We start from the raw sequence: 12567 nt of genomic DNA, 5'->3' as shown, positions 1-12567 counted from the left end.
TTTCCTGTACCCAGGCTCATGGATCCAAAGGTGCAGTTGTCCTATCATTTGGGAAGACTTTTCCCCATTGACTGCAGCGCAGGCAGTCTCTCCTCTACCATAATCGAGGATAGCATCTTATGTGCATGTTAAGGTAGGGAATGGGAAGAGATAATAGTGAATATTAAGATTCAGAGAAGTTTCTCGGTTTTCTAAAAATAGTTCTTTTGGTTGATTGCCCTTTACCATCTGTAATAGGTGGACTGGTGAACTGATAATGAAAGGGCCAGTTCTGTTCATTTGCCTGGAAAGGAAAAGTAGTCTAAAAACCTTTTCTTCCTAATCTTATTTCACGTAATAGTGGTACATTATGTTATTAGAGTATTAAGGAGATCAAATGGATACTCATCAGGTAGTCTTTCCAATAAAGGAGGAAATTAATTTAAATACATAAGTACTTTTAAACACTTAACTATATCAGAACCGAGATTGGGGGTGTGTGCTTGGGCATGATCTCTGAGGAGGTGACAGTACATTGTGGTAGTTTTGTTAGATTCGAGAGCAGAAGGGACCTGTGCTAAATTTCTTGAGTAGAACTTTATGCTAAGGAAAAAGCAAGACTCTAAATGACTGCATAGAAGTTAAGTAGATGGGACATTTAACAGAATTTCCTAAGGCTAATGAGGTGTAAAAACAACAGAATGTTTCTTGTGCACCTAGGAGTGGCACAGAAATAGCAGAGAGATCTGAAAGAGTCAAGTGGATGGAACTGAGCACCAAGTCAGCAGTAATCCATGCATACTACTGGCATGGGACATCTCAGTGAATTCCAGCTTGGACGGGACTGTCCCAACCTTCAACAACTTGGAACTCCCTAAACTCTCCATAATTTAGGCACAACCTTATGAAAATGAGGTGGGGACTCCCAATCGACTGAGGTTAAATTTCAATCATGTTAATGAGGTGGGTGCTTTGAAATAGAAATTAAGCTGAACCATAGGAAAATAAAATGACATTTCTTGCACCTGAGTTTACCCAGGATTAGGGGCTGAGTTTCTTGTGCACCATGCTTACTGAGAGGTGGCACTTTTAATAAAGATTTGTGGCAGCTTAAAAAAAGTTAACTACACCTGAATCCCTTTGAAATAATTTAGCATTAACTAGAACTATTGTACAATAGTATGATAATTTTTAAAGGTGTGGTGGTATGCATTTTAGATTTAGAAAGTAGTCCAATCTTTTGCTTTGATTCCATTTCAGTATCTATATAATGAGAAGGCTACACTGGGATTCTAAATTTGAAGCCTCTATCTCCGATATGACTTCATGCTTCCCAGCATAGCTGAATTTATACTTTTTATGTGATCGGGTATTCTAGTACATGCATATATGTATTAACATATATGCCCAGTCAAAAATTTTATAGGATTGTTCTTTAATCTTTATATTCTTATATATGAAAGTAAAGATATATAAAACAAATACATATATAGGAATGTATATATAAAATTTTCCAAGAGATTTCTTTATTTTTTTTTTTATTTTTTTTTTTAAAAAATTTTATTTATTTATTTGACAGAGACAGAGATAGCGAGAGCAGGAACACAAGCAGCGGGAGTGGGAGAGGGAGAGCAGGCTTCCCGCCGAGGAGGGAGCCCGATGTGGGACTCGATCCCAGGACCCTGGGATCATGACCTGAGCCGAAGGCAGATGCTTAACGACTGAGCCACCCAGGCGCCCCGAGATTTCTTTATTTTTAAAAATAAAATTTAATTTTTGATAGATAATATATTCATTTTATTGAAAATAAATTAACATAAGAAGGTATATAGTGAAAAATACTTCCTTTCCACCTGTGAACATTAGCCACTGAGTTCTACATATCCCTAATAGGTACCAATTTCTAATACTTTCTTGTGAATATGCTCGCTAGTTTTTATGAATATGCACATAGATACAAGTATATACATGCACATACATGCTTAAATACACATAGACACACTTTTACCTCCCTTTGTTTATAGAGTGGTAGCATATTCAACATGTTTGATCTTTGTTTTTCACATAATACACATTGTAGATCTCTCATATCAGTATACAAAGAACCTCCTCATTATCTCTTATAACTGCACTGTATTCCATTGTGTGATAAACTAATTTTTTAAGCCAGTCCCCTACTGATGATCAGTTAGATAATTTTCAGTTTTTTTCTTCTACAAACAGCGCTGCTAAAATGTATAGTTTTAATAGACTTCCTTTCCCCAATAAGGGATTATCTCTGTAAGATTACTAGAAGTGATATTGGTAGCTCAGAGGGTACATGTATTTATGTATTTTTATGGATATTGCCAAATTGCCCCCCAAGAAGTTGTATGATTTATCCTTGGTTCAGCAATATACAAGAAGAGCAATTTCCCTATAGCTTCACCAACTCTATTAGGAAATTTGGCTTTTTGTCAATCAGATAGATGAAAAATGGTCTCTCAATGCTTTTAGTTTGCATTTCTCTTATTAAAAGTGAGATTAAGCATCTTTTCATAGGTCAAAGATTCAGTTGTGTTTTCTATGAACTGTCTTCTATGACATTTCATTTTCCCATTTTTCTAACAGTATTGGTGGTTTTATATGTTAATGAGCTATTTATATATTAGGGTGATTACCTTTTGTGTTGTGAGTTGCAGTTATTTCCCCTAGTTTGTCATGTCTTTGCTGAGTATGTGCATGTGTGTGTGTGTGTGTGTGTGTGTGTGTGTGTGTATGTGTTTATGTGTCTCTGTGTGTTTCTCAGGGGATCTTTATGGCTTTTGGATTTGAGTAGGAAATGCCTTCCCCACTGTAAGATTATAAAATAATTTTCCCATTTTTTCAACTAGTATTTTAATAGTTTAATTTCTTCATGTAAATACCTATTTCTAATTCATCCTGGTGTGTGGTTTGTTATATAAGTTCCACCTTTATTTTTTTTCCAGATGTCCTCACAAATGTGTCCCAATGTAAATTTCCCCATTGATTTGCAGTGCCGCTTTCAGTATAAATCAAATTCACATGAATATATGGACTTGTTTTTAGACCTTCCATACTCTTTCAATGATATGCTTATTCAAATATCAGAACAAAACTATTTTAATTATTGATGTATTATGCTGTATTTTTGTATCTGACAGGGCTAGTTTCCCCTTACGGTTCTTTTTTTTTTCCAGAATGTTCCTCAGTGTTCTTGCTTGTTTATTTTTCCATGTGAACTTTAGAGTCACCTTATCCAGTTTAAAAAAAAAAGCAACTCATGTTATTTCTATTTTTATTGTGTCAAATTTTAACTAAATTTGTTGAGAATTGACTATTTTTTATGTTGACTCCTATTATCCAAGAACATGGAATGCCTTTCCATTTTTTCTCATCTTCCTTTTTGAACTTTAGAAATGTTTTAAACTTTTCTTCTTATGAATCTTATACATTTCTTATTAAGTTTATTCCTAAATATTTTATCTTTTTTTGCTATTGTAAATTGCATATTTTCTTCCATTATGTTTTCTAACTGGTAGTTGGTATTTAAGAAAGCTATTGATTTTCTCATACTAATTTTATATACAGTTATACAATTATCTTCCTGAATTACCTTACTGATTATAGTAGTTTTTCATGTGATTTTCTTTGCTCTCCTTGCATACAATCATATTATTTGCAAATAATGGTAGTTTTGCCTTATCCTTTCCAATTTTTATACCTCTGCTTTCCTCTTATTTAACCATGTTGGGAGGGCAACCAGTGAATCTTTGTCTTATTTCTGCCTTTCGTGGAAAGGCACAAAGAGATTCATTAAGCAAACGGCCTTCTGGTTGTTTTAAAATAGAATTAGATTTACTTTAATCTCCTTAGAGGTGCATGTGTTGTGGAAAGTGTTGATTATTAAACTTTTTGAAAAGCAAGGTATAGTAGGCAGAATAATATCTACCCCCTAATGATGTCCATGATGTAATCCCCAGGACTTGTGAATATGTTAGGTTATAGAGACAAGCAAAATTAAGATTGCAGATGGAATTAAATTTGCTAATCAGCTGGTCTTAAAGTAAAAAGATTATTCTGGATTATCTGGGTGGGGCCATTATAATCACAAGAGTCCTTTAAATGTGGAAGAGGGAGGCAGAAGAGTCAGTGTCAGATTGATGCAATGTTAGAAAGATTCATTCAACCATTGCTGGCTTTGAAGATTGAAGAGGGCCATGAGTTGAGGAATGCTGGCTGCTCTAGAAGCTGGAAAAAAGGAAATGGATTCTCCTCCTAGGACCTCCAAAAAGCAACAGGGCTCGCCACTGAGACCACTGTCATACTTCTGATTTCCAAAACTATAAGATTGTGTTGTTTTAAGCCACTAAGTTTGTAGTAATTTATAACAGCAGCGTAAGAAACTACTATACCAGGTAACCCTTGTTACAAATGAAAATTTTTATGGAAGCCCCACATAAAACATAAAAATAGAGCTGCGCTGATGGAAGGAGGGCTGTGACATAGGCTTCAAGGAACCTCCAGTGGAACCTCTAAGGTTATGAGTTGTGTAATTTAGAAACCACTTGTGTAAAGCAAGATGTCCCAGATTAATAAAACCTATCTAAAGCCTCAGGTGGTGGCCTACTAGCTGTATGGTCCACTGAAATTCCCGTCTTTTGGAGCAGAATTAGGTTTTCTTTATTCCATTTTTAAAAAACTAGTTAATAAAAACTTAGTGAGGCAAAACTTAAAATTCTCAGCAATGCAATTGTAACTTAGAAATGGGTACATAGATTAACACACATGTGGGCAGCCTCTTTTGCATGGAGTCTACAGAAGAAGCTTAGAAAGGAAAGTCTATGGTTCTTTCTTTTCTTTGCTGAGCTCTGCCAGTAGAAAGGGCCTTATAAAACAAAGCAAAGGTTTAAAACAGCAGACTCAAGAGCAGCACATATTTGGGCTCAGAAATGATGCTATTTATTACCAGCATGGCAAGTAGGTTGACACAATGTAGAAACTGCCCAGATTTTCAGCATTTATTTGGCTTATGCATAAATGATTTGAGGAGTATCAGTACCACTATTTCATCTTTGTTTTGTATGATTTTCATAGTTCACTTTACAGGTACAAAGTTTCTGCTACATGTCAGCAGTTTTCTTCTCAGTAAATAAAGACCTTTCTTATTTTTTTTATCATATAACTTACCTCGGTGCTCAGTCTCGATGATAAATGCTTCTTCCTTGGGTATGTAAGTTTCTCACTTTCACAAAGATTCACAAAAATTTAAGTCTCTTATTGTTATAATGTAAAATTAGTTATTTGAGGGCTATTTTAGGAGGAACAAGAACTAAATGTGTTGTATTTTTCAGGGTGATGATGGAATTCCAGGGCCACCAGGACCAAAAGGGATCAGAGTAAGTGATAATTGGTGGATATCAAATGTTTTGTTGGTCAAAACAGAGAAAAAGCAAATGAAGTGTTATGAAACAACTGAAAAAGAGTCATATTAAAATGCAAAAAGAAAAATATAGTCTTTAAAAAGTTAAATATAAGAGTTGGTATGTCTACAATTAGCCTTTCTTTAGTATTTTGGTAGTTATCTTTATATATCCAAATGTCTATTTAAACTAATGTAAGAAGATTTTAAATTAGTTTATGGATAAGAAATACAAGTGCTAAATTCCAACAATTTGTCAGTTTATTAAAAATATGTATCATACAAATGATTTAAACCAGAACTTCCCAACCGTGTGATCATCTCAGTCCTCTGGGTTCAGAGGGCCAATCACCTCAGGCTGTGTACCCTTCCCAGTGTACCATATACAAATATTACAATTTTCTTTGTGTATCTTGAAGAGAGTCAGTTTGGGAAGCACTAATTTAAACCACTGTGTTAAAAAGTAACTACTTTGGAAGTATACAACATTTTCTCAATTCTAAGATATATAATTTTTCATTTTAATGTTCTGAAAACCAGGATTTGTCTCAAAATGGAAGTGCACATTTAGTGTAATTTTTCTGAAAAGCTTTTAGGTTGATATATATCTTTCAGTGTGTTTTAGAATTGGGGGAAACGAGTTTAAAAATAGCCCTGGCTTTTGGAAGCTCCTATTTAACTTTTCTGAGCCTCTGTTTCTTCATTTGTTAAATTAGAGAGTTAAACAATATAATCTCCAAGGTACCTTTTAGCTCTAAAATTCTGTTCATAGATTGACAAGGCCCCTTAATACGAGTATAAAGTACACAGGTGATGACATAACATGTTTATTTATGTGACAGAGACAGTTAAACATTTTGATCCCTTGATCTCCAGAAATTTAGTAGATGTACAAATTTTACATAAACATTAAAAACATTCTGTTTGCTGTATACTTCTTGACAACATATAGCTTGCCTTATGTGCTACTCATGCCTGGTGTTTTTTAAGGAACTGGAGAAGCAGGAAAGAAATGCAAAACCCTCGGTTTTATTAGCAGACATGTCTGTGTGTTATTTTGTATAAATGGATATCAATATATTATTAAAGCTCTTCATAAGAATCATAATGTATTGCATAATAGCTATAGCTACCATTAACTGTGTCATAAGCACTGCTGAAACTAAAAAAAAAAAACACAAAAAACCCCGTCCATTCTCTCAATTCCTATTTGCAAGTGCCTGAGTAGTCTGTGTCCCTCAACTAGAACTTCAGAAGTGCAGAGGAATAAGTAGCCGGATAGTTCCTGCATCCTTGTGTCTCAGCCCAGAGGCAATCTTGACATGCAATTTTTAAGACTTATTATTATGGAAATTTTAAGCATACCCAAATGTACAGAGAATATAGTACAGTGAACCCCACCATGTACCCATCACTCAGCTGCAAAAGTTAGCAACATTTTGACGAGTTTGTTTCATCTATACCCCACCACTATTTTGGGGGAATATTTTTAGGTAAATCCCTCATATCATTCATTCCACCAATGAATACTTCAGTATGTCTCTCTGATAACTACATAACCAGTTTACCATTATTACACCTCAAAAAATTAGCAGTAATTTTTCAGATATACTTTAAAACTCAGTCCTTACTCAGATTTCCACGATGGATGTCCTTTAACAATTGGTTTGTTTAAACCAGGCTCCAAGCAAGGTCCACATACTGCATTTAGTTGCTGTGTTTTTTAAGCCTCTTTTATTATGCTATTGGAGAAACTGGGTCATTTGTATTGTACTTCATTCTACATTCTGGATCTGTTTCTTCATGATGTCATTTAAATTGTTCGTCTGTCCCCCATATTTCCTGCAGACTGGAGGTTGCCTTATAAGAGGCACTAGGGAACTTTCTGGGGATATAGAAAGAGCTATATACTTAAGACTTGTGCTTTATACTATATATAAATTATACTGCAAAATATTAAAGAAAAATAGAAAAAGAATACTATGTACATAGTGCTGCATACTTACTACTGAATTACATCTTATGGCACAGACATCTGTTATCCCACTTTTTTGATGTTAGGTTTGATTAGTGATTGCAGGTATATGGGCCTGATTTTGCCATCAGAATTTCCCCATCAACTTTCATCTAATGATTTAGTATTCATTGATGATCATTGCCCAGATCCATTTTTTGTTCAGAGTTGCAGAAGGGTGATTTTTAAAATTCTATAAATCCTTCATTTATTAGCTAGAATTCTGATTTATCAGCTGAAATTCTAATAGGGTAATGAGTTAGTACACCAGCAACTTTGAGTGATGGTCAGGAAGGTTTTAAGAATTTGTTATTATTATAAACACATGGAATTTATGTGATCCAGTCAGTTGTACTCATTATTCTTGTTGAAGCCAAAATTATCATCTCTTTGGCTTGTGGTAGCCCATTTAAGTTGGCCCCTGTCCTGTGTCCTTTTGAAAAAAACATATTGATCTTTGATAACTTCCTTGCTTTTTGATACAAGATTCCTCAGCCTCATTTTGTACATTTCCTCTCCAGATCTGAAATTGGCCATGTATCTGATTCTAGGCTCTTTTTAGTGAAAAATGTGATTTAGATACTACAGTCTAATGATAGGGGTTTTCTTTGCTACTGGTAGTCAATTATTTTGATGTCTTTTCAGTTGACAGAATTAGGAAAAATTTATTTTCTAAAGAGAAAAAATATCATGAGTTTATAGTATTACTTCCAATTGAAATTTAAAATGGAAAGAGTTCTGTATACTTTCTCTCTCCCCTGCCACCTTCCCCTCCCTACAGTGAAAATCTTGATTCCTAATGACACTAATATAATTTATTATTTTCTTTATCCTACAATGTACCTATGATAGCTTCAAAATAGCAATTTACAGATGAACAAAATAACAATTTCAATTTTAATAGTTAATAATAGAATTCTTAAATACCATTATTTCTTTGCTGTTCTTTTTTCCTCTTTGAATTGACTGATTTCACTAAGAAAGTGCAGTCAAAATATCTGTTTTAAAGGCACTTGAAGTAATTTTTTTTCTTTGTATGGTTTATGTCAACAACCAGATATATATTAAGTTCATTGGTTCTAGTTTGTTTGCAATTTTTAGTAGTTTTCTCTTTTTACCTCTTCTTAATTTTTTATTTTTAATTACTTAAAATATTTACATTGTTCTCTAATAATGGTATAGTCAGAGATGCTTCCCATCCATTCTTGCCATTCCCCCATTCTTTTTCCTCTTTCTCCCTACCTCTTTCCCCCAGATATAATTATTTTTATTATTTTTTGTTTATCTTTTCATTGTTTTTATCACCACCCTTATAAAAGTGTAGCATATTATATATGCTACTTACACTTTGTTTCTTTTACTTAACATTATGTCCTGGAGATTACTACATATTTCAGTGCACAGAGATCTTTCTCATTGTTTTTAAGGGCTGCATAGGTTTGCATTTTGTGAATGTACCATAATTTATTTAGTCATGCCCCTATTGTTTCTAGTGTTTAGCTATAATTGTGGTTATATGGTCACTTCTTTTTATTTTAGATTTTATTTATTTATTTATTTATTTGAGAGGGAGGGAGGGAGGGAGAGAGGGAGAGAGAAAGAGAGAGAAAATACATGAGCGGGGGAGGGAGAAGCAGACTCCCCGCTGAACAGGGAGCCCAACGAGGGATTGATCCCAGGACCCTGGGATCATGTCCTGAGCTGAAAGCAGACGCCCAACCAACTGAGTCACCCAGGTGCCCCTAAATGGTCATTTCTAAACTTTAGTGATAACAATGCTGTAATCTTAATAACCTTGAAATTCAGATTTTGTTTCATAATTTCTAGTGTACCTTTGGGATAGGTTCTTAGAAATGGTTTGCTTCAAAGGGTAAAAACATGTAATTTTGCTAGATATTTCAAATTTCTCTCCATGATGTTTGAATCCCATTAGCTGTGTATAAGAGTACCTCTTTCCCAGAGTCTCACCTACAGAGAATATTGTCAAACTTGTATTTTTGCCAATTCTGACAGGGAAATTTGATGGAAGAATTTTTGGAGTGATCACATTGATGTTCTCAGGAGCAGATATTTTTGCCACTTCCCCATCCCCTGCTAAATTCAGTATTCATCACAAACCTGAGAGAACCACTTTATCTTTTAGAAAAGACATTTCTTCCCCTAATTTGCCTGCTCCTGCTTACGTGCAATGAAGACAGTGTTCCCTCGAATAGGAGTTTCTTCTATAGTTCCTATAAAAGAGACTTTTAAACACGTGTAGGAGGTTTTTTTTTCTATAGAAAGAACAAATGGAAATCATCAATGAGACACATTTGTCCATTGCTATTCTAAATGTAATTTTCATAATTCCCTTAGGTAGGATATAATTTTATTCTTACTGATTGTTGTTTGGTTCAAGGAATTTATTTCTTATTATAGGGTCCTCCTGGACTTCCTGGATTTCCAGGGACACCAGGTCTTCCTGTAAGTAGAATTTGGCTTTTTAATTGAAAATTCCTTCAAAAGTAATCTAAGAAATATTATACATGTGTTATATCCCTTTTCAAAGGGAATGCCAGGCCATGATGGGGCCCCGGGACCTCAAGGTATCCCTGGATGCAATGGAACCAAGGTGAGATTTTTTTCAACTTAATCTTAGGCAATATGCTTGATAGTAATAGGTTTTATTTATTTTATTTTATTTTTTTTGAAAGATTGTATTTCTTTATTTGACAGAGAGAGACACAGTGAGAGAGGGAACACAAGCAGGGGGAGCGGGAGAGGGAGAAGCAGGCTCCCCGCAGAGCAGGGAGCCCGATGTGGGGCTCGATCCCAGGACCCTGGGATCATGACCTGAGCCGAAGGCAGACGCTTAGGGACTGAGCCACCCAGGCACCCCGATAGTAATAGATTTTAAAGTTTAAGGAAATCAATATGAAGAATGTTAGAGATATAGTAGCTTCATGTCTAAGACATACATAGGGTATGTTCTTAGTTAACATTTTCAATATTGAAACATCGATAATTCTCTAGACATGTATAATCAGCCGAGATACTGCATTGGGTTGAAGGTTTTTACTGAATCCTATTTTTTTTAAAGATTTTATTTGACAGAGAGAGTGAGAGAGCACAAGCAGGGGGAACAGTAGAGGGAGAGGGAGAGGCAGACTCCCCACTGGTCAGGGAGCCCGATGTGGGGCTTGATCCCAGGACCCTGGGATCATGACCTCAGCCGAAGGCAGACGCTTAACCATCTGAGCCACCCAGGCACCCCTGAATCCTATTTTGACTTTAGTGTAAAGTAGGATGAAAGTTAAAAAGGAATTAGGATATATAAATTTCAAATATTATATTAGTTGTTAAGAGTAATACTTAATGACTGTCATTCACTAGCTTTGCCTTTTTAAAAACTAGGTACAATGTAAGTTTTCAAAAATTCATGTTTTGAATTTTTTTTTACCTTGCCTAATAACTTTCTTAAGAAAAATCCTAAAAATCTACCTGTAATACAGGACATTAATTTTTACTATAAACTATTAATATGAAAACAGAAACTTCTCCATCAGCTAAAATGATGAATTTAACAATTTAAAAAGAAAAATAAAACTTTACATATGAAAAACATTTTTTCCTGGCCCACTTTTCTTATCTTCCGTCAACTGTTTGGATTTATTATAAAGTGATAGCAAGGATAAAAAGTGAGGAAAATTTGCTTTTTTGACCATTTGTTTATCATAGCCTCTGTTCTTATTCCCTCACTTTTCTCCTTTTCCTATCTATTAATGCAATATGTTATTATTTTCTGTATATCCTTTTGGCATTTTCCATTCTGCACGTGATATTTTGTGGAACTGTTCATGAAATAGCCTCGATCCTTTTAACTTAATGGCTTGTGTCAGATTTTGTATTAGGGTACATATTTAAAATAACTTGAACAAACTGTTTTGTATTATGAAGGCTGTATTTTGTGATAATTATTGTAGTATATACTTGAAGGCAATAAAATTATTTTTACCTCCAATATTTCTCCAGGTCAGTGTGACTCTTGCCAATAACAACAACAACAACAACAACAATATATTTTTGGCAGGGTGGGGCGGATTTGTGAGGCTTGCCCGAGTTCTTCATTTCAGCTGGGGCAGCCTTACAGTAATAGGACCAATGTGGAGTAGTTTGCATGGAACATTGTTTTTAAAGTGGGCTACATTCTTGTGCCTATTCTGGTTATCTGTTTGTTTGCCAGCATGCCTTGAGCAACAGAAAGACCATTAGCCAAAGTTTTAAATTTGAAGACCAGTGTATCCACAATGTGTATAGTATGCTATATGATGAAAGAGATCTTTTTCTTCCTTGTTATAAAGTAGCACCTTAGCAGATCTCATGATTAGTTTATGTGTGAGGCCCCCAATTATGTGAGCAACAAATTTTTAAATGGAATTTATTATGTATACTTTCAGTTTAAATGCTTTTTAAAAAATATTTCTTACTATTTAACTAATAGAATGAGCCCTAGAGATGGAATCAGAATATATGGGTTCTTTTGTTTTCTGTCTTCTAAACTTGATGTACAGGCCATTTCCTTTCTCTCTGGGCCTATTTTTTCCATATGTAAAAAGTGATGGAGAGAGGAGTACTGGACAAAGTAACTCAAAGGCTGTAATAATCTTACCCTTTTAAGCCTTTGAGAAGAATGTCTCTAGGATTACCATGGCATGTAGGTATTAGAAAGGAGGTTGCATTGGGGTTCTTCTACAGCAATTTTACTTTTGTTTTCTAAACCAAATGTCCATATTAGTACTTTACAATAGTGAGTGAGAAAAATTGGGTGCCTAGAAAACATAATGACCTTCAATTGCTAGAACTATTGCTATTATTGTCCTCTTGGTGATATTAATGGCATTCTTTCTCACCATCTTTTCCTCTTCACAAAAATAATTTGAAATAGTTTACAATAAAAGAAAAATGAGATAGGGCAGTTAAAATAAGAATCTATATAATGCATGGGCAGGAAATTGAGACAAATCATTAACTATTAAATGTGATGATGGCCAGGAATCTGTGGTATGATCGTCTCAAAATGGATTTGTCAGAAGAAAATGACTGGGGTAGAAGATTTTTTCTTTATTTCTGATTAGGACTGATGAGTAGGGATAAAAGTATCTTAGAAGGCTGA

General features: G+C 34.6%; 1 protein-coding gene across 2 annotated transcripts in view; it reads left to right on the top strand.

Moving 5' to 3' along the window:
• COL4A5 (collagen type IV alpha 5 chain) overlaps positions 1–12567 on the top strand; it is a 225875-nt gene that overhangs the window by 101210 nt on the left and 112098 nt on the right. For both annotated transcript variants that reach the window (XM_032392788.1, XM_032392787.1), the window contains exons 4-6: positions 5334–5378; positions 9834–9878; positions 9964–10026. In XM_032392788.1, the coding sequence (XP_032248679.1) occupies positions 5334–5378; positions 9834–9878; positions 9964–10026 (153 nt within the window). The remainder of the gene's footprint in view (positions 1–5333; positions 5379–9833; positions 9879–9963; positions 10027–12567) is intronic.

The sequence above is a fragment of the Phoca vitulina genome, unplaced genomic scaffold (genome assembly GCF_004348235.1).
Source record: "Phoca vitulina isolate PV1807 unplaced genomic scaffold, GSC_HSeal_1.0 scaffold69, whole genome shotgun sequence".
Taxonomy (NCBI): domain Eukaryota; kingdom Metazoa; phylum Chordata; class Mammalia; order Carnivora; family Phocidae; genus Phoca; species Phoca vitulina.
This window is presented reverse-complemented; position numbering and strand designations above follow the sequence as displayed.